We start from the raw sequence: 22,651 nt of genomic DNA on the forward strand, positions 1-22,651 counted from the left end.
TTCATTACCTCTCATGCCTGTTATTGGAACTTTTAATAAGTTCAGTGGGTTAATTGGAATGATACTATTATTAAGCTCATTTTTTTAAACTTCCAACTTAACTTTTTCTCAGTTCTGGGTATTTTTGATCAAGGCATTTAATTTTCACTGGCTCTGGGTATAAACACTAATTGATAAGAGACTCAGTTTCCATAAAGACTGAAGACATCTGTGTAGCTGAGGCTTATGAAGGCTAGGATTGCGGAGCATTTTTGATGCCTTGACTGTTTTATTCCATTTTATTATAACAATCACAAGAACTTCTGTTCAGTACTCAGATTCATCCCCATGCGTGAGATAAAGTTGGCTCTTCGACCCACACAAACTCTTTCTATGCCAAGCTAATAAACTGAAGTTGGTTTTTTTTAATCCTTTAAGTAGAAATGGTCTCAAATTGGTTAAACTACTTGAGAGCATTAGAATGAAGTGAACCAAAGAAAACTGAGCCTTATGCAAAATTTCCTTAAATCACCGAAGATTAGTGAACCTTTAAAACCTGAACAGCTCTGACACAGAATGAAAAAGGGATGCAGGGATAAGTCCGTGTGGCGGGAGCGCTACAGATGAACTCCCTGAAATGGGGGAGGCCGGGAACCGCCCCGGCTGCAGCGCACTCCCTGTGCACAGTGGGTCTCCACCATTCCGTCCCTCTGATGCCGTCAGTCTGGCTTCCGGCCACACTCCCACTACGATGGCCCCCAGGCCCTCAGCAACCCAGACCACAGGAGCCAGCAGCAGGAGTGCTACGAGATTTACAGATCAAACCCGGAAGAGCAATCGCACAGACCAGTGACCCGCACTGCAGATGGCTGGAGACCGTGCCAGACGGCACTCTGGGGACCCTGCCAGGCGTGCAGACCAGCACCCGAAAGCCCGCATTCTGCGCTCTTCCTCCAGACAACTAGGCGGTCAGTCTTCCTGAGCCGCGGTCTCAGAGTCAAGCTTCTCCCCATGTTCACGTCCACTGCCGGTGTTAGCGCCGAGCTGGATTCGGCCTTCCCTGAACCCCCCTTCACTCCATCGGTGTCACCCACACCCTGGCAAGGTGCACCTGCCTGCTGAGTCCCCCCACCTGACACAGGTGCCAACAGGCCAGGGAAACATTTCCATCGCGCGTTAACGTAGGGATTTTGTATTGTATTTAAAAGTCTCCCAAATCGCTTCTGATCTATTGGAGTAATACGCGTCTTGTGGAAGGCCATCAAAAGAAATCAGGGAAATGGTGTCACAGAATTTCGTGATCCGGTCGGCTCGCCCCTTCCTTCATTAAAGCAAGCACATGTATGTGCATGTGTGTACGTGTGCGCGCATGTGTGTACGTGTGTGTGCGTGCATGCGAGTGTGCACGTGCACATTTTCAGAATAAAAGGAGTGTTTACACGTGGGAGCACATCCTCTGCAAGTGCTGCTCCTGCTGTTCCTAGTCAAGGAGCGGGAACCGGCTGCGGGCCGCGCGGTCCCTCGCCTCTCAGGGGTGCACGGTCCACAGCTCTTCCGTCTTAGCAGCCTCATCACCGGTGCTTGAGGATTTGCTCAGCCTGACATTCAGGCTTGCTGATCCTGCAAACACTTATTTTGTTGACACAACATAGTCTGAATCCGTAGGAATGAGGGTAAAAAATTTTAAATATTCCCCATCCAACACGTCACCAAGTCCTGGGAACAACTCTGCTAGTCACGCAGTTCTGGTGCAGAGACGCAGCACCGGGAGACTTCATCACGGGGCCTTTCGGGGGACCCACTCCCCTTGATAACAGTCCATCTCGCCTACCCCGCCCCCCACGCACACTGCGCCTTCTCAAACACGTCTGACACCTTCCACGTACCCTGTGGAGAGGACGATGTTCACCCGGAACACAGCTCGTTGGACACACCTGACTCCTACTTCCTCACCGACACGCAGCCCTTTACCAGAAGCAATGTTTAAAATTAAAGTACAGTCACCCAGCCGGAGTGGCTCCGTGGGTAGGGCATTGTCCCATTCACTGTAAGGTTGTCGGTTCGATTCCCAGTCAGGACACATACCGGGGTTGTGGGTTCAATCCCTGCTTGGGGCACCTACAGGAGGCAACCAATCAACGTTTCTCTCTCACATTGATGTTTCTCTCTCTCTCTCCCCCTTCCTCTCTCTAAGCATGTCCTTGGGTGAGGATTAAAAAAATAATAATAAATAAACAAAGCGGAAGTACAGCTGACATACACACAAGAAAAGCTTGACTAACTTGAAGAGGGAGAAGCCTTGCCCTCGGAAGGAGCAATAAACACCTCATTCGGAATAAAATTTCTTCTGCAATTAAGCTTTAAATGCCTCCGTCTAAGCTGAGAGAGAAAGGAGCCCTTACCTGATTGGAAAACCGCATGCTCACGTTGCGCTGACTCCGCAGCGGGACGTAGCGCTGGATGGGGTCGATGTCCTGAGGACTGATTAGCTCCTCGGCTGGAAAAGAAGGGAGGAAAGAGCATGACCCAGAGGTGGAGCATCCGTACAGCACGATACACCAGCAAAAGGCTGACAGGCACGCACAGAACACTGTCGACCAGGGTAAATCTTTGTGGTTTTGAATTAGACAAAGCTACAGCATCAAAACATTAAGTGACAAAAGAAAAAACGAGATAAATTGGATTTTGTCAAAATTACAACCTTTGAGCCCTGGCTGGTTTGGCTCAGCTCTCAGAGCGTCGGCTCGAGGACCAAAGAGTCATGGGTTTGATTCCATTCAAGGGCGCGTACCTCGGTTGCAGTTTGGTCCCCGGTCCCAGTTGGGGTCATGCAGGAGGCAACCAGTCAATGTGTCTCTCTCACATCGATGTTTCTCTCTCTCTCTCCCCCTCCCTCCGTCCCTCCCACTCTATCTGAGGATAAATGGAAATATATCCTTGGGTGAAGATTTTTAAAAAGTATAATCTTTGACCCTTGAAGGGCACCATCAAGAAAGTGAAATGACAGCCCACAGAACAGGAAAAAATATTTGCAAGTCGTGTATCTTGTAAGGGACTTGCATCTTGAATATGTAAAGAACTCTTACAAGTCAATAATAAAAAGGCAAACTGCCTAATTTAAAAATGGCCACTGTATCTGAATAGCTTATTTCTCCAAAGAAGATACAGAAATTACCAACAAGCAAATGAAAAGATGCTCAACAATATTAGCCATTTAGGAAATGCTCATCAAAACCACAGTGAGGTGCCACCGCACACCCAGAGGGATGACCGACAGACAAGAGCAGGTGCTGGAAAGGACAGCGGTCTCACCCTGGGGGGGGTCAAACGACCCTTTCACAGGGGTCGCCTAAGACATAACAGTAGCAAAATTACAGTTATGAAGTAGCAGCAAAAATAATTTTATGGTTGGGGGTCCCCACAACAGGAGGACCTGTACTAAAGGGTCGCGGCACCAGGAGGGTGGGGAACCACTGAATTGTAGAGAAATCACAAGCCTCACATCGCTGGCGAGAATGTGAGCACTTTGGAAAGTAGCCTGGAATTGCTCAAGATGCTAAACACAGGGTTACCATGAGACCCAGCAATTTCTCCCAAGTGAAGACCTATGTCAAACCGTTAGCTGTACGTGAAAGTTCATAGCAGCCGGATTCATAACGGCAAAAAGCAGGAAGAGCCCAGATGAATGGTAAATCAAACTCCGCCTACACACACAGTACAAAGCCACTCTGCTGTAAAAAGGGGTGCAGTGCGGATGGATGGGGGAGAAAAGGCCACACACGGCATGATTTGAGGGAGGTGAAATCACAGAGGCAAATCTATAGAAACAGAACATAGACCAATGATTGTCCAGAGCTGGGGGGTAACAGCGAAGTGAGGAGGGGGAGGTGGGTAGTGATAAATAAAGGGGATGGTTTTGGGGGTGATAAGAATATTCTAGAACTGATGGTAGAGATGGTTGCACAGCTCTCTCTGAATACACTGAAAACCACTGACCTGTACATTTTAGGTAAAATGTATGGTATGTACCTTATACCTCAATAGAGCTGTTCTAAAAATGACGTCCTTGCATTTGAAAGGAAAGAAATGCGTTCATAAAGGGAGACAAAGTGGCCCTGGCCAGTTTTGCTCAGTGGTTAGAGTGTCAGCCCACGGACCAGAGAGTCTTGGGTTCGATTCTGATCAAGGGCATGTGCCTCGGTTGCAGTTCATCCCCGGCCCTGGTCAGGGTCGTGCGGGAGGCAACCAGTCAATGTGTCTCTCTCACATCGATGCTCCCCACCCCTATCTGTAGATATTTGGAAAAATATCCTCGGGTGAGGATTTTAAAAAAAATTATAAAAATGGGGCGGAGACACAAAGTGTTTCCTGACACTAAATTCTGATGTCAGGTGGGCGGTGTTTTGGGGCACTGCCCAGCACCAAGGCGCTCACTTCAATTGCGTCCTGGAAACGTGGGAGCCCTCTTCATGAGCAGTTCCTTCTGGAATCTTTGCTGACCTCCAAAGATATCCCAAGGAAGGCAATTTAGTGTGTCGGGGGGCAGGGGGCGGGGGGCGGTCAAGATGCTGGGTCCGTGGTTCTCTGCTGCCTTCTGCTCTCACACCTGAGACCCATAAGCACCGAGGCTCACAGGAGCGCGGACTGTCCCTGGTCCGAGGGGACTAACCTGGGAGTGAGGGTGCGACCCTGCATGTCCTCGCTGGAGGACAGGTTGTTGGAATCTGTGCAAATGTACGGAGAACACACTTTCGGACTCGGCGGCCGTGTACCCACCAAGTGATCTTCGTGTTATACTCAGAAACGCGAAAGGAACTGAATGACATCAAATAACAAACAGAAAAACACTCACTCCTTTTTACCTCACCCGAGGGCATGTCTGCATTTACCTCCAGACAGAGCAGGAGGGAGAGAGGGAGAGAGAGAGAGAAACATCGATGTGAGAGAGACACATCGCCTGGCTGCCACCCGCACAACCCCAACCGGGGCCGGGAACAAACCGCAACCGAGGTACGTGCCCTTAGCGACAACCAAACCCGGGACTCTCTGGTCCACGGGCCGACACTCTTACCACTGAGCCAAACTGGCCAGGGCCAGGCTTCTTTTCTTTTTAAATGTTTTTACTGACATTTTAGAGAGAGGAAGGGGGAGAGAGATAGAATCGTCAATGTGAGAGAGAAACATCGATCAGCTGCCTCCTGCATGCCACCCACTGGGGATTGAGCCCACAACCCGGGCATGTGCCCTGACCCGGAATCGAACCAGCGACCTCTCAATCCATGGGACAACACCCAATCCACTGACCCACACCGACCGGGCTGCTTTTGCAAAATTTAAACCGAATCAACATAGGATTAATTTATGGCCAATATCAACTATAACTTCAATGTATTCATATCAGTTTAGCTCCTGGTGCAGGGTTGATTAGTACAGTGATATTCTAAACAGCAGCAAATTATTTCCCTATCTCATTTGTCTGATCACTGGGATGTGGGAAAATTTCCACGACCAACAAGTATTTTACATAATTAATGTTTCACTGTCATGACACAGATATGAAATTCTGTCTTTATTATTTTGTTAACTGTAAATGGTGACAGATAAATTAAGAAATCTTATCTCCTTGGAAAGCATAAATGCTACTCCATTAAAATCTGTATGAATAAAACAGTCAACCAAGTCTCGTGAGAAGCGTATTCTTCGCACGCTGCCCTCACCTCTGTCAGCCCTGCACCTGCGTGTCTGGCTCGAGGGCTCGTGGGCACCCCTGCCCCCCGCCGGACGCTTCTGCCTCAGGGCTGCTGTGCACCTGGCACGCAGCAGGCACCTGAGGGGCCGGCACATCTGGAAACATTAACTGCTGTAGCCATTGCTCTCATTTCCATAATGGTGGAAGGGACCAATACCTCCGAGGTCAGCTAATCAAGTTTTCCGCACTGCACTGATTTTGTCATTTGGAAGCAGGGCCGAGCTCCTCCTGTGCCAACTGTGTGGCGCTGGCTTTCTGGTGAAGAGGGACAAGCCTGCGAGAACTTACACCTGCTCGCACACAGAAGCTAAAAGTGACGAGAACAAGGATAAAGGGGACGGCTTCCTGCACTGCCCAGCAGGACACACCTCACACCCATCATCCCTATAAACACAGCAGCCGGCTCCCATCCTCGGGGCAGATTCGGTCACTGACACTGGTGCTTGTTAAGCACAGAAAGGTTTATGAAATATACCCTGAGTTTGCCTCAAACAATAATTGTTGCGGCTAAAAGGAGTACATTAAGAATTTTTGTTTCGTCAATGAAATGACCATTTAAAAACATTTAACAGCCCTGGCCGGTTTGGCTCAGCGATTAGAGCGTCGGCCTGCGGTCCAGGGAGACCCAGGTTCAGTTCCCACTAAGGGTACATACCTCAGTTTTGGTTTGTCCCAGGCCCTGGTTGGGTCGTGAGGGTGGCAGCCACTCAATGTGTCCCTTTCACGTGGATGTTTCTCTCTCTCCCTCCCACTCTATCTGAACAAAAAATGGAAAAATGTCCTCGGGTGAGGATAGAAAACAAAAAAAAACATTTAACAGAACGAGTCATCTTTGTTTTATCACAGGGCACTGCAGTATTTCAGCAGGTATTTCACAGGGTAAGACTGGGTGCGGCAGAGCCAAACTGGGACTCAGCGGCGTGACACGTGAGTCACATGCGTGTTGTGGAGTGAGCTGCGGAGACCACAGGGTGCGGCTACAGCACAGAGGCACCAGCAGGACCACTGCACAACCACAGTGCCGCCAGGTGGGGACAGGCTTATCGGGGGTCACTTCGTAACTTACACACACATCCAACCACTGTGCTACACATCTGAAACTAACATAAAATAATATTAATATTGAATGTCAAGTGTAACTGAAAAATTTTTTAAATGAAAAAGATATGAGCTGTGGAGAAAAACATAATGTAGATCTTCAATCTCATACACTATAACCCCCAAATTTTAATTTATATATATACACACATATAGATATATATATACATATGTGTGTGTATATATATTTAACTCAACTGATTAACAGGGATGAACTTTCTAAGATTAAATATTAAATTTGATGTAAAAATTAAATAGAGAGGAAATGATAGACCTGAATATATCAAGATTTTAAATTGTATTCATCAAAAAACCAGCATTAGCAAAGTTTAAAAGTAAACAAACTAGGAAAATGCCAGAGAGGTTTAGCACACTTAACATATAAAACACATATGCAGACTGAGAAGGAAAACCTCAGAACCATGGTTAAATGGGCAAAGCAAATTAACTAGACACTACAGAGGACAGAGAAATGGCCAAGAATGTGTTTTTTAAATAATCAGCATGTAAATGAAAACGAAAACAAAGTAATATCGTATCCAGTTAGCACGTGTCTACGTGTGAGCCTATTTAATGCCACAGAGGTTCTAGGTGATACAGTCACCGGGCAGATTCCCGAATAATCACTGAAGTCCCCGTCAGTCATGGGCTCATGACCTCGGGGGGCCGCTGGTCCCCCAGCCTCAGTGATGGTGCAGTGTTCATCTCAGGAGGGGGAGGGGCTGTGCTGGGGAGGGCCGCGCTCATCTCAGGAGGGAGGGGCTGCGCCGGGGAGGGCGGTGCCCATCTCAGGAGGGGGAGGGGGTGCGCCGGGGAGGGCGGTGCCCATCTCAGGAGGGAGGGGCTGCGCCGGGGAGGGCGGTGCCCATCTCAGGAGGGGGAGGGGGTGCGCCGGGGAGGGCGGTGCCCATCTCAGGAGGGAGGGGCTGCGCCGGGGAGGGCGGTGCCCATCTCAGGAGGGAGGGGCTGCGCCGGGGAGGGCGGTGCCCATCTCAGGAGGGAGGGGCTGCGCCGGGGAGGGCGGTGCTCATCTCAGGAGGGGGAGGGGCTGTGCCGGGGAGGGCGGTGCCCATCTCAGGAGGGAGGGGCTGCGCCGGGGAGGGCGGTGCCCATCTCAGGAGAGGGAGGGGCTGCGCCGGGGAGGGCGGTGCCCATCTCAGGAGAGGGAGGGGGTGCGCCGGGGAGGGCCGCGCTCATCTCAGGAGAGGGAGGGGCTGCGCCGGGGAGGGCCGCGCTCATCTCAGGAGAGGGAGGGGCTGCGCCGGGGAGGGCGGTGCCCATCTCAGGAGGGAGGGGCTGCGCCGGGGAGGGCGGTGCCCATCTCAGGAGGGAGGGGCTGTGCCGGGGAGGGCCGCGCTCATCTCAGGAGGGAGGGGCTGCGCCGGGGAGGGCCGCGCTCATCTCAGGAGGGAGGGGCTGCGCCGGGGAGGGCGGTGCCCATCTCAGGAGGGAGGGGCTGCGCCGGGGAGGGCGGTGCCATCTCAGGAGGGAGGGGCTGTGCCGGGGAGGGCGGTGCCCATCTCAGGAGGGAGGGGCTGCGCCGGGGAGGGCGGTGCCCATCTCAGGAGGGAGGGGCTGCGCCGGGGAGGGCGGTGCCCATCTCAGGAGGGAGGGGCTGCGCCGGGGAGGGCGGTGCCCATCTCAGGAGGGAGGGGCTGCGCCGGGGAGGGCGGTGCTCATCTCAGGATGGGGAGGGGCTGCACTGGGGAGGGCGGTGCTCATCTCAGGATGGGGAGGGGCTGCACTGGGGAGGGCGGTGCTCATCTCAGGATGGGGAGGGGCTGCGCCGGGGAGGGCGGTGCTCATCTCAGGAGGGAGGGGCTGCGCCGGGGAGGGCGGTGCCCATCTCAGGAGGGAGGGGCTGTGCCGGGGAGGGCGGTGCCCATCTCAGGAGGGAGGGGCTGCGCCGGGGAGGGCGGTGCCCATCTCAGGAGGGAGGGGCTGCGCCGGGGAGGGCGGTGCCCATCTCAGGAGGGAGGGGCTGTGCCGGGGAGGGCGGTGCTCATCTCAGGAGGGAGGGGCTGCGCCGGGGAGGGCGGTGCCCATCTCAGGAGGGAGGGGCTGTGCCGGGGAGGGCGGTGCCCATCTCAGGAGGGAGGGGCTGTGCCGGGGAGGGCGGTGCCCATCTCAGGAGGGAGGGGCTGCGCCGGGTAGGGCGGTGCTCATCTCAGGAGGGGGAGGGGCTGCGCCGGGGAGGGCGGTGCCCATCTCAGGAGGGAGGGGCTGCGCCGGGGAGGGCGGTGCCCATCTCAGTAGGGAGGGGCTGTGCTGGGGAGGGCGGTGCTCATGGGGGAGGGGCTGCGCAGGGTGCGCTGGGGAGGGCAGGGGCACAGACTCTGGTGCTCTGCTTCGAGGCAGGTGCTGCTCTTCCCTGAGCCTCCAGGACCCACTGCCTTCGAGTTCAAGTTTACTGATATATTTGAGATGGGATCATACATTTGTATGTAAGTGTTCTAGCCTTCCTAGCAATTCAACCAGAATTTTTAGTTTTAAGAAAGTCAGTCGTTTATACAAGAGGGGGGAGGGAGACAATGCCCCAAGGCGAAGCTTTACAGGGGCACTGTATCACGCGTGCTCTCGAGCCGTGTGCAGTGCCTGCTGCTCGGGTTCCCACCTCAGGCCACCAGCGATCACAGACACTAGGGAAAGGGAAAGGTGCTCAGACATTGACGTCTTCCTCTTGAAGTTTCGGCTGGGAGATGTGTTAGCAACCACAACGCAGACGTACACCTGTACACCCCACCAGTCCTTTACCTGTAACTGGCTGGCAGCAACACCATGTGCTACACTGAGTGAGAAGTCAACTGCGCCCGAAGTCAACAGACCAAGGGGATCAAGACCCCGCTTCTGTGCTCATGCGTGTGCGGGCTTAGTCAGTGGCTTTTATACTTGAGGTCAATTGGGCAAGAAATATGGTGAATGAAATCCAACGCCAATGGACTGTCTTGGCTGCAGACACTGGGATTAGGCAGCTGTGCATCAGGACGACGAGGCTGACCTCAGAGAGACACAGTGCCCTAGGCTGCCACCTTCTTCTTGCCTCAGGGGTGCTGGGTGTCACAATGACCACACAGAGCCGTCACCAAGCAGATGAGCGGGGAAGTAGCACCAGGGAAGCATAAGAAAGTGCTCTTTACACTCAGACTCTGTCTACATGCAGTGCATCGGTTTGGGCATAAGGAAGGGCCGATGCTTTGTACCGACTGATACTGGTTTCAATCTTTTTTTTTTTTTAAAGCTCAATTTGCTTACGTAGAGTATGGTCAATTCTGCATTCCCGAGTCCTTAGACTTCTCGACTGCACCCAGAGGCTGTGCTCCAAGAGCACTCCTGCTAGCCGTGCACATCCGGTGGCAGGCTGGACAGACAGCACGCAGCGAGATGAAAGCTTAGATCGCAAGCCCCTTTCCAGGGACCAGTTTCCAGCCTCAGTCACGGAAGAGTTTCATCATGCTCATCTGTAATTTCCAGGTGTAGTCCATAGGAATTTATGAGTCTGATGTTAAAATTCTTGTCCTTATATAAGTTAACTACTCCTCTACTAAAATATTTTTTATCTAGTATCAACAAGGCTTCTTTGTATAAAAATAACATTCTAACCAGAGATAACCTTACCAACTTGAGCTTGATTCTAAGAAAACTAATCCATGTATGCATTTTTTTCTTTTGCAAAATATAAAAGCAAAATCTGTATGAGCTCCTTTTCAAAAGCTGCCCATGTAATGGAAGAAATTTTTTCTACAGTTTCTTAAATTAGCATTAAGTTTATATGGAGACCCAGAAAATAGTTAGAAAGTGAGAAAATTGCATTAACTTAGTTCTCTCTTCTCTGGCTAGCTTTTATTTGCTCTTATATATTATCAGCGTGCAGCTGGAACTGGGTATCGGGATTCTGAAATATTCTCCCCTGATGGAATGCACGAGAAGAAACCAGAGGTGACCATTCCTGCCGCGCACCCCGACCCGGCGTCCGACGGCCATAGCTGGAACACAGACAGCCGGCCCCGCGGGCAGTCCGCCGCCCCACGCAGCGCGTGCCCATGTCCTAGCCCGCTAGCCGGGGAGGAACCCGACTCTGAGATGACAGCCCTTTGGACGGAAATGCTAGTGACATTTGGAAGTTTAGCCAGGAATGGCGCAGAGAGATGCTGAGTGCTTTTTGTGCTCATTAAATTAGCCTTCATTTCCACATGTCCAGAGCAGTCCCTTTCAGCTGAAGTTTTTGGAGTAGCTGGAAAATAATTATTCATGGAGAATGGTCCCATTAAGCATCTAGCTAACTGAGTAAATTGCCAACATGCATTTATTAGAAGAGAACTTTCAGATAACCAATTCCTTTTGGCAAGTGGTTTACTAAAGCTGTGGCCAAATATGACCCTCACATTAAATGAGAATGTTATTACATTATATAAAGTAAATCACAGCCCCCCAGCCTCTGCTAGAACCCACCACTGCGCTGAAGGCAGCTCCGACGCGTCCCGCGGAGCCCGCACCGCTCTGGCTGCCTTCCCGGAAATGCCCTCACCAAGCAGGGGAAGAGACGTATGTATGTATCTTCACATCCAAAGACACTGTCCCTAGACCTCTCACAGCAGGAATGCCAACATCCAAGAAAATGTCAGTGAAGACATACTCACTCCTAGGGCTCGATAATAGGGGGGGGAATGTTCCCAACTTTCTCCACTTACCCAGGAGTTTTGCGATGATATAAAGGGCTTGTCCCCAAAGAAACAGCTTTCCATCGCGGCCACAGTTGCTAGGAAACCGCTTCTGACTACCAGGGTTTCTTTTCTCAAGTTCTACGAAATCGGCTGGCACGTAATAGTACTTTGGGACGACCGGATAACCTATGGAGTTTAAAAGTAAATATTTAAAATTCAACAAATCAGTGTCCTTCCCCAAGCTCCCCGTCAAGAAACGGCAATGTTGCAGAGCAGAGAGAGACAAGGTTGTGCAGAGATAACGGATTTGATGGGCACAGAAAGCCGCACACTGGGGCTCCTTTCAGAAACTGCCAGTGACGAGCGTGGAGGACACTTCTGGACCCTGAAACCCTGGTTTGACAGTGTGTCAGCTGTCGCCGAACTGCCACAGAGCCCCCCCAGCAACATCCCTTTCAGCACCTCCAGTGAATCAGCAAACACTGCATGCAAATATTTAGAGACACAGAAGAAACTATATTTAAGAGGATTAGTCTGGGGAAGCTTTACAAATGAGATACTGGGTAATCTTAAATGAAGAATTATAACCCTAAACCATTGCTTAGAGCAAAGAAATCCTCATTTTATACATTAAGCTCAGTATCTACCATGCACTGCCTTTGAAGAGAAAAAAATCCACCTTCCCCTGTGACCAACAAATTTAAAAATATTCCTTGGTAGAAATCAGAAGTTATTATTAAAGACTAGAATCTTTGCGGATGATATAAAGGGGAAGACAACAACATGCTGAGTTTTTTTGCGCTGCCAGCCCACGGGAAACTTAATTCTCCTAATAATATCGCACGAGATTCCCTAAAACGCCTCCGTGCATCAATCAACAGTGATGTTTGTGTCGAAAACCAACACAAAGGTCTCTTATACACAGAACGGTGTGGACCCCACTCTGATTGTGAAGCCTGGAGTGTGGTCCTTCCAACCACCGCCCGATGCATGACGGCCTGGGCTCTGGCTGACCCGACTCAAGGGCTCAAATTCACATCACTGTGCTATTTCTCACACTGGACGATGGTTCTTTGGGGCATAAAGACCAAGTGACTGGTTGTAGAATTCACACACACTTGGAACCCAGTGCCTGCCCACAGACATTTCTCTGTTTGACACGGGCAGTATGTCACAGGGCGGCACCAGTGTGGGGTGCCGGCTCTAAGGTTCTCGTGGGGAACCCTACGGGACACCACCGCTGCACCTGAGACAGGAAGGGGCTCAGGGCTGTGACTGCCACTCTCTGTATCCACGAGACCGTTCATTCCTTACCAACACCTAACACTTTTTAACTTCAGACAAACACGTTTTCAAAGCTGTTCACTCGGGGGAATATATTCTTTTTCTGCAAACAGTTCCGAACACCAAAGGCACCGGGAACTTCTCTGAAATTCCTCTGAGAAATAGTTTTGTAGTCACACAGAAAAATCAGTTGTTTTCTACGGGTCCTTCTGGTTTAACTGAGACCATCATACTGCTCCTAAGATGGGGCCTTCCGCCCACCCTCAGAGGTGGATTTCGGGACCATGGCAGACACTCAGAAGGACATGCTAAGGGCCTTGGAGCCGATGCACAGAGGCCAGCGTGCTCCCGCAGACGCCGCACCTCCAGGCCGGGGCAGAGCCCGCTGGCGGCCTCTGGTGGGCAGCACCCACCCGAACGCAGCATGTCCGGGGACCTGGGTCACACGGGAGCAGAGGAGCTGGGGGGGGGGGGGGTGCAGAGGGAGAACTGCTGCCCGCCTGGCAGCCCACTCTGCCTTCACTGTAGCCCGACCACCGTCACGTCACCACCCTTATTGCCAAACGCTCTCCTTTCATAAAAACATGACTGCGACACATTAACAGATTACTCTTTCTCACTCGCTCAAGGCCCCACCCACGTTTTCGATGTCAGATAAATGGCCCTGTGACGAGGAGCCGTCTGCACGGCACAGGAACACTGCGGAGTGGCTCGGAAGAATTCCCGAGCAGACGGCCCAGCCCTACCTTCTGAGGTCTGGTGAAGAACCGGGGTCAGGAGGTCCTGGTACTCCTGCACTTGCTTAGGGTTGCCTCTGAAAACCCCTGCAACGCAGAACACAGATTCCGGTCGCGTCTGAGCTCAGCGCCCTGGAATCCCACCTTAGAAACGTCGATCAGCCCAATTATAACTATTCTGGTAATTCTCTACATAAATGACAAAAATACAATTGAAAAAAGGTAAAACCAAAAAAAAAAAAGAAAAGTGTATGATATTTTCCCAGAAAACTGATTTTAGAAGGTCATCTCAGCATTTAGAATTGAAAACTGAATTTTGATTGAAATTTCTCTATTCTTCAGTGTAAATGTTACAGGTAGTCACCGTGTTCCAGGTTATAGCAGTCATGGTATCTACTCCTAAAAAACATATTCTTTGTAAATATGAAAAGACAGTTGTATCATTTTTAAGATAACTCATAGTATTTTTTTTTCATTCTTTAAATTATTTGACATTCCGTCCGAAGGCAGAAAATTGTACAAACATGCAGAGCAGCGCATAGCACCGCGGTGCTGAAGGAAGTCAGACCTCATTTCTATTAGTCTTTAAACACATATCCTGCAGCTTAAACTTCAGGAGAAATGCTCACTTACCATCAATCATCATGTACAAGAAAAATATGGGGAATTCACATTCAATGCCATCAAATAGCTGAAACAGAAAATAAAATATTACAAAATTCATGACAATCAGCATGGTTACATCAGTTAGAAGAACATGTTAATGAGATATTAGTGAGGATGTACAGAAAGATGTATTACAGTAATAACACATGGGCTGATTTCATAAGTAGTTTCGTTGTTCTTTAAATTCTCTGAACTTGTCAGGCCAGTGCGGCTCAGTGGGTGAGCGTCGACCCTACACCAGGAGGTTGTCAGTTCGATTCCCGGTCAGGGCACGTGCCCAGGGTGTGGGCCTGATCCCCAGTGGGGGGCGTGCGGGAGGCGGCCGATTGATGTTCTCGCTCATCGATGTTTCTCTCTCTCTCTCCTTCTCCCTTCCTTTCTCTGTAATATCAATAAAGAAAAAAAACTGTACTTCTCTGAACTCATTCTTCCAGAGCTCAGCTGTCTCCTCTCTCGCCCAGCACCGTCCATCCAGTAAACACTAAGCCCGCAGCAGTGCCTGCCATCACCTGGACAGGGTGCTGAGAGACAAGACGGACGCCTGCCCTCACGGGCTCTCAGGCTACTGGGGCGGCGGGCACGGAAGTAACCACCGGGCGCAGCTTCTGCGACATCTACCGTGGTATCAGGAGCCCCGGGAAGAAGACGCCCGAGGCCGTCAGAGGGCCAGAGAGGGGCCGAGAGAGGAGAGCCTTCAGCACTGCCGGAGGCTTCTCCAGGGAGGTGAGGCCAGGGAGCCGCCCCACAGCGCACAGGGCAGGTGCGTGGGAGCACAGAGCTCGTTCAGAAGCCAGCAGCCACTCGGTGTCTCTGACAAGCAGGGAGGAAATGGTGAGCACTGCGCCCAGCAGCTGGCTGCGCCCGCCGGGTTGGGGAGGGCCCGGGAAGTCACGCGGGGAGACGCAGACTTTGATCCGGAACCACGGGGAATACTGAGCAGGGCCCGATTCGTTTCTCAGATCCACCCGCGGGACGGACCCGGAGGCACGGGAGACAGTCTCAGGGCTGGAAGTAAGAGCAGCAGCTGGAAGGTGCTGGGAGCAACCCGAAGCGACAGGACGGCAGCGGACACTGAGCTCTCAGGCTCGGCGCTACTGACATCCTGGGCCACGTGACCTTTGTGGAAGGGTCTGTGCTGGGAGGGTTCGGAGACTCGTCGCCGAGACACGTCTACACAGAGATGCCCGAGACCTTCCCTGCCTTTAGCAGGCGAGTCTCGTTACGACCATCCTCACCACTTCCAGTCTACCCCTCGAGCTGATCTTCAGCAGTGGGGTGAATGCTCACCTTTTTGGGGGTGTTAGAGTTTTCTAGAGAGCTGAAAAGCAGCAGGCACAAATCTGGACCGAGCGGTACGCGTGTGCATTTGAAGCAGAGAGTGCTAGAGCTCAGTGCTTAGGGGGCTGCACGGCAAAGGGAAGTGTCTACGTGAAGCAGAAACGAAGAGCATTTGCTCGGGGGGACGTCGGGCCACAGGTGCTTCCATCACACGAGGCAGCGGGTCTGGAGCGGCAGGCGAAGGACGAAAGTGCAGTAGGAAGACCGCCACCCAGCTAACAGCAGGGCCCCAGGAGCAACGGGGTAAAACAGACACGCACCGAGTGCTAAGCACCATCTGAGCACTCGTACGTATGAACTCATCTAGTCCTCACGAGACCTCGATGATAGGCCCATAGCAGCACGCACTGTTATGTACCCGTGAAGAGTAGATGATACAGAAAGGTTGACGGACTTGCCCACAGCTAGTCGGTGGCAGCGAGAATTCAAACCCAAGAAGTCTGCCTCCTCGTCTGCACTTCTGACCACTCTGTTATGCTATCTGATTTAGGATTTTTTTAATCCTCACCCGAGGATATTTCTCCATTAATTTTTAGATACAGTGGGAGGGAGGGGGGGAGAGAAAGAGAGAGAGAGACATGGACGTGAGAGACACATCGATTGGTTGCCTCCCACAAGACCCTGACCGGGGCTGGGGATCAAACCTGCAACTGACGTATATGCCCTTGACCAGGAATAGAGCCCGAGACTCTTGGGTCCAAGGTCAACACTCTGAGCACTGAGCCAAACGAGCCAGGGCTGAGGGGGGATATTTTTTGGTACCTTAATTTCGGCTGGTTTGTAGTAGCGTCTGTTGGGGTCTTCCAGTGATGTTCTATACCCGTCTCTCAAGAAACGCTTGAACCCGTACTTCCCCTTCAGCTTCCGAACCACTTTGTCCAGTGTCTGCAGGAAGAGCGCCTCATCGTCCAGCGCGAAGGCAGGGTAGCTGGTGCAGGGCAGCAGGGCGGCGTCTGTGTTCTGGTGCAAGGGGGGGCCGTGAGCGCCTAGCGACACAACCGCAGACCAGCCCAAGGAGACCGTGGGAAGGCCGCCAGGGGTCCAGCGGCGAGCGCGCAGTGCTCCGAGGGACAGCGGCGGTGTGTGGCCCGGGGCATGGACCGCACAGCGGAGACAGAACTTTATCCATTAATAAGGAGCATCTTCAAGGCTCAACACTGAACTCAGACTTGAAGATCTTAATTAAGGCAGCGCGTAAAACCTAACACCAACAATTAGCCATGACGACTTAGTCTGTCCTAACAATCTGTCATAACAGTGAAGCACGCCAACCACTCTACACGTCCAGCAGTTAGGTGAGGAGCTCAGCAGCACGGAACCCTGCACGGCAGACATGTGTGATGGGAAACACGTCCGTTCACAGAACCAGGTTGCCGAGCACTGTGGAGAACGTTCTTCCAGGGCTGAGAGGTGGAAATACTATACGCACATGAGCTCGGGGAACCTGTGGACACAGTGTGTCACCCCACCATGAAAACCGGTGAAGTAACGAGTAGGGATTATACCATGGCTCCATATTTGTGGGTTTTACTTTTCTTTTATCAAAATCTTGTATTACTCATCTACAGTAGTTATTTTTAAATAGTTAAATTATTCCATTCGGGGTGTTTTCTAAAAACGGAGCCACAAATAACCCCTAGGAAAAGCTGCAAAGTCTGTGGGGCACGTGACAGCCGCGAAAGAGGTGGGCGGGACGCAGGCGCACTGCGAGGAGGCTCACGTGGGATCGCGACTCTCGGGGCAGCAGCGAGCACAGCGTCTGCCGGTTGCGGTTGTGAGCGTCGAGGTCCACGAATATGACCGACCACGAGCAGCCCTGGAACGAGAGGGCCGGAGGGGCCGGGCACTGTGAAGAAATCTCACAAAAGCACTACACCGATTGCGTCTGAGAGTGGTTTAATTTTATCTTTAATACAGTCAGAATTTCTCAAATATCTTGCAATAAACACATTCATTTTATAATCATAAGAAAAGTTATTTTTTTATTTTCCCCGCTTCTCCTTAGTTTTATTATCAACCAAAATGTATTGAGTATAACTAATCAATTAAAGATATTTACTTTAATAAAAATACAAATACTATTTTAGCTAACATTTTTGACAAGGAATGATGCAAAAACTCACTCAGATTTATAAAACCTCATTGTACAGTCCTATAAAGAATACTGATTATATGATCAAACAACAAATGTAAGCACAATCTAGAATTATGGATATAATTCTTGATTAAAATATGAAGACAGGAGAATCTCAAACAATAATGCAAATAACACAAACAAATATTCCCTCTGTGTCGGCTCTGGGCTTGGCTTCACATGGACTATCTCATCTAATCCCTAGAGTAGATATTACTATTCCCATTTCACTGAAAAGGTACCAAATCTTAGTTTAATTCAACAGGGGTTCAAAATCAAGTCTCTTTAAGTTACACGATTTCCCACACGAGATAAAATATTTCAAGAACCAAAAACTTGAACAAAACAAAACAAAACAAAAAACAGCTGTAACAGCCCTGGCCGGTTTGGCTCAGCGGTTAGAGCGTCGACCTGTGGTCCAGAGAGACCCGGGTTCGGTTCCCACTAAGGGCATGTACCTCGGTTGCAGTTTGTCCCCGGCCCTGGTTGGGTCGTGCGGATGGCAGCCATTCGATGTGTCCCTTTCACGTTGATGTTTCTCTCTCTCTCTCTCCCCTTCCCACTCTATCTGAACAAAAAATGGAAAAATATCCTAGGGTGAGGATAAAAAAAGAACAGCTGTAACAAAAAAAGCTAATTGGTTACTAACGAAGTTTAACCACTTAAACAAATTGACTATTTAGCCATCAGTGCTCTCCGTATTCAAGAGCAGAGCTGTAAGTCAACATGGCCTTGTTCTTCGGGGACTACTACTCTGGAAATCAAAGAGAATGAAGCGGGAACACGAAGACCACCTCCGTCACACGGGAACACTCAGAAACCACGGGGCAAGGAGGCCGAGAACTGCCTGGAGAATCGTGCTGGTTCCGTACGACCTTCCAAATCCCATCCCATCTCTCACCCTGACGCTGATGTACGCCCGTCAATCAATCGCCTAGACGGGAAGTCAGTCTAGTGGTTCTAGGTCCTGGGTCCACATATCAAACTCAATCTCTGTGTACTTCTGTTAACCCGTGTCCCTACATGAGTATGGTCGTGAGAGGGAACGATCTCTCATTCATGGTATCATTTCTTAAATCTCTTTTAACTCCGACAAGGCGATGAGCACGCGGTGCGGGAGGCTGTCCCTTCCTACGCCGTCTACTCAGACCCGAGGACCCAACACTTTGCGGGGTGGCCCCTGCAGGGGAGCGTGCCCTCTGTCCTCAAGGAGCCGACCCGGGTGACATGCAGTCCCGGACCAGACAACACTGAACACAACCAAGGCCACCCCTGGGGCCCTGGCCGGTTTGGCTCAGTGGTCAGAGCGTTGGCCTGCTCCAGAGACCCGGGTTCGGTTCCGCTAAAAGCACGTATCCTTGGTTGCAGTTTGTCCCCAGCCCTGGTTGGTCGTGCGGGTGGCAGCCACTCGATGTGTCCCTTTCACGTCGATGTCTCTCTCTCTCTCTCTCTTCCTCTCTCTCCCTCCTGCCCTATCTGAACAAAAAATGGGGGAAAATGTCCTCGCGTGAGGATTTTTTAAAAAAAGGCCACCCCTGGCAGGACTGTGGACCGAGTGCGGGGCTCAGATGGGGGGAGCATGATGATGACAGACCTCTAAGTGACAGAGAGAAATAAAACAGGGAACTTGGGGCACTTCCTGGGAAAGTGAGGACCACAGCTAGGATCTGAATTTGGGGAGAAGGGAGCAAGTAGGGGATCAGAACAAAACGGCGGAGAAATTAGTGTGAAACGTCGGGAGCCTCTGAAGAAACAGAGAACAGGGCTTGTCGTTGTTCTTGGGCTGGTAACGAATAAAGTTCACCGCCTGCCACGTCGGCCTGCCTGCCTGGGGTTGGAATTAGTGTGAAACGTCGGGAGCCTCGGAAGAAACAGAGAGCAGGGCTCATCGTTGTTCTTGGGCTGGTAACGAATAAAGTTCACCGCCTGCCACGTCGGCCTGCCTGCCTGGGGTTGGAATGTTGAAGACACAATCTAAGTAGGATAATTTATAAATAATGAAGCGAAATGGTAAATTTGGCAATTCTTGCTGTTATTTGATTAACATAAACAGCCAACTTCTATTTTCTGGCCAAAAATAAATGGCTTGTTTGTTCCGGGCCCTTCCTCTGCCGGCCTCGAAGAAGTATGTGCAGGAACAATGGCCTCATGCCATCACCATGTCTAACACCGAGACAAAGGCAGTGGGCTGGGCTGCTTGCCGTCCTCTGGAGAACTCGACCTGCTGCAGGACACGGCCAGAGCCACGGGATGAAACCACCACGGCCGTACAGCTATTCGTGTCCAGAGTGTTTTGTAAAGCACCAGCATGGAGCACGTGCACACGGAATGAACCATCACCTACTGCAGGTGATCAGACACATTCCTGTTCGGCCCTCAGATTTCAAGGGAAAGGAGCCGGGTCTGCTCTGCTTTGAACACGCGTAACATGAGCAGTCTCCCCGGCGTCACTTTCAGATCCGGCCTCAGCTCTGGCCGTGTTGAGAATTCTCCAATTAAAGACAAAAATATGAAAGACTGTTTTGTAAGTACATGTCACCCAGAGTATCTGATGGACTTCAGATGCTTTATCTCAGCTTCCATTTCCCGGTCTCACGGCTCTGCCCTGACACCAACTCCACGTGAGAGCATGTCTCTAGGCCGACAGCTCAAGCTCGGCCCCCAGCCCGAGTGTCCGTGGCTGTGCTCCGGGAATACGCAACATTACGTCACATCCCAGGACTCATGGAATTTGTGTTTTAATCCTCACTGGAGAATACTTTTCTATTTATCTTCAGATAAACTGGGAAGGAGGGAGGGAGGGAGAGAGACACATCAACAGGTGGCCTCCCGCACGACCTCAACCAGGGCCAGGACAAACTGAAACTGAGGCACGTGCCTTGACTGGAATCGAACCCGAGACTCATCGGTCCACGGGCCAATGCTCCAACCATTGAGCCAAACTGGCCAGGGCTGGACTTACTGGTTTTATAACTGGGAGTTTGTGCCTTTGACTCTCTTCACTCATTTTGCCGACCTTCCACCTCTGGGAACCACCGATCCGTTTTCTGTATCTGTGACCTTGGTGCTCTAGTTGTTTTGTTTACATTTCACACAACACTGAGAACACACAGTACTGTCTTTTGTCTCCAGCTGACTTATTTCATTTAGCATAATTCTCTCAAGGTATATCCAGGTGGCTGTTGTCAAGATTTTATTCTTTTTATGACTGAATAATATTCTACTGTGCATATGTGTGTGTGTGTGTACGTGTGTGTGTTGTGTGTACATGGGTGCATGCATGTATGTGTGTATGTGCCTGGTGTGTGTATGTATGTGTGTATGCATGTGTGTAGGTATGTGTGTGTCGTATGTGTGTGTGTATCTATATATCTATATACATATCACATTTTCTTTAAGCAATCATCCATCAATGGACACTGGGGTTTTCAACTTTCTTGGCTGTTGTAAATAAGGCTACAATGCATTATTTATGCCATATTACCACACTACCCTCCAACTCCTTCCTTCTACCTAGCCTCCTATTTCTCTGTTACACACACACACACACACACACACTTAAATGATGTACAGTAATGAACAAGCTGGGCTGATGAACGAAATAGACCCAGAGACATGGAAAGGAGTATGGTTCAGACCGACAAATCTCAGAGTAAGGGGCAGGGGGGAGAGATGAGATAAAAAATAAATGAATGAATGATGTATAGAGAGGGAGGAGGAGTGCAAGGAAACATTGAAAGATGCGCAGAGAATTGTGAGCACTGGACTGTCCGGGAGGAGAAGTGCTGACGTAAGCCAAGGATCGATGCAGAGGCACCGAGACGCTGCAGGAGAGGCAGGACATTACTAGCCATGGCCCCCACAGGCTCTCCCCCGTCCCTGCAGGAGGGGAGGTTGTGGGCAGGGGAGACTTAGGGCTGCCTGTGAGTGCCCAGAGGACGTGCTGCCCCCTTCCCCCGTCCTCTCCTGTGGGGTCCTTCGTCGTCCTTCCGGCCCTGGCTGTGGTCAGAGTCTGTCCCCCAGAGGCAGTGGTGTGGGGAGACCAGGGCTGTGTCCGCAGGGAGGGGAGACACCGCGCCCGCTGCCGCTGGGAACTGCCTCGGCCTGGTGCCGGCGGGCACAGCCCTGTAGCCGTGCCAGCACCCCCACTTCTGCACGGCTGTGTGACTCCCTCAAATGCACCTTTATGGCTCAGCGGGCTAGCAGCATACGCTCATTACGAGGTCAGCTGGAAGCCTCCTTTGCCCTTTCACTTAGAAATCTTTACAAAAATTGTTACAGAAAATCAGCCTACTTCTTGATCCGAAGAAGGACCCTGTATTCTTACACTGTATTCCCCTCCATCGCCAGCTCCATCCATGGTTACCTGATGATGTGCAGAGACTGGCGAAAGCTCTCATGAACATTTCAGGCAACCTCGGGGTTCCCCTTTCACTCCCCAGAAAATGAGACGGAGACATACTCAGCCAGCGGAGGCTGCGCGGGGTCAGAGCGTGCCGTCCGGTGCTGCACACGGACACGAGTCCTCCCACGGCAGCTGCACATCACGCCCATCACACCGAAACGAGCCTGGGCGCTGGCACGGAAACACACGGCGCATGCGGCCTCAACGCCTTAAAACGTGACAGCTCATCAAGGGATTGGAAGGAGAAGTCACTGAACTAAGGTAATAAGGATCCTTCACCAAAAGGTATTTGTAATTAAGCAATTTTTTTAGTTAGGAAACTAAAACTTAACTGGCAAATCATATTCAAAGGGAAGCCTATTCAACCATGCTACATAAATTTCAGACACTCTCTGATCACAAGGAATGACTTGGTTAATGAGTGGCCCAATTAATTAAACAAATTTTTTTAAATAATCAAAGTTTGTTGCTACTGCTGTTTTCTTACCTGGTTGCCAAAGAGGTTGAATCCATTGATCGCTTCGAGAGCTGCTTTTGCTAAGCCCACGGAGCTGAAAGAGAAGAGGAAATGCTTCACAGCTGACGTGTCTGGCTCAAAAC

The 22,651-nt window shown here is 50.9% G+C and overlaps 1 protein-coding gene across 15 annotated transcripts in view; it reads right to left on the minus strand.

Moving 5' to 3' along the window:
- The window catches only part of PHKB (phosphorylase kinase regulatory subunit beta), a 104,218-nt gene that overhangs the window by 33,908 nt on the left and 47,659 nt on the right, over positions 1–22,651 (minus strand). For 13 of the 15 annotated variants that reach the window (XM_036274200.1, XM_036274196.1, XM_036274202.1 and 10 more), the window contains 7 exons: positions 22,539–22,602; positions 17,233–17,328; positions 16,275–16,472; positions 14,142–14,199; positions 13,518–13,595; positions 11,515–11,673; positions 2,382–2,476 (listed from right to left, as the gene is read on the minus strand). In XM_036274200.1, coding sequence (XP_036130093.1) covers positions 2,382–2,476; positions 11,515–11,673; positions 13,518–13,595; positions 14,142–14,199; positions 16,275–16,472; positions 17,233–17,328; positions 22,539–22,602 — 748 coding nt within the window. The remainder of the gene's footprint in view (positions 1–2,381; positions 2,477–11,514; positions 11,674–13,517; positions 13,596–14,141; positions 14,200–16,274; positions 16,473–17,232; positions 17,329–22,538; positions 22,603–22,651) is intronic. The other 2 variants (XM_036274195.1, XM_036274199.1) reach the window with 2 other exon arrangements.

This window comes from Molossus molossus, unplaced genomic scaffold (genome assembly GCF_014108415.1).
Source record: "Molossus molossus isolate mMolMol1 unplaced genomic scaffold, mMolMol1.p scaffold_m16_p_21, whole genome shotgun sequence".
Classification (NCBI taxonomy): Eukaryota; Metazoa; Chordata; class Mammalia; order Chiroptera; family Molossidae; genus Molossus; species Molossus molossus.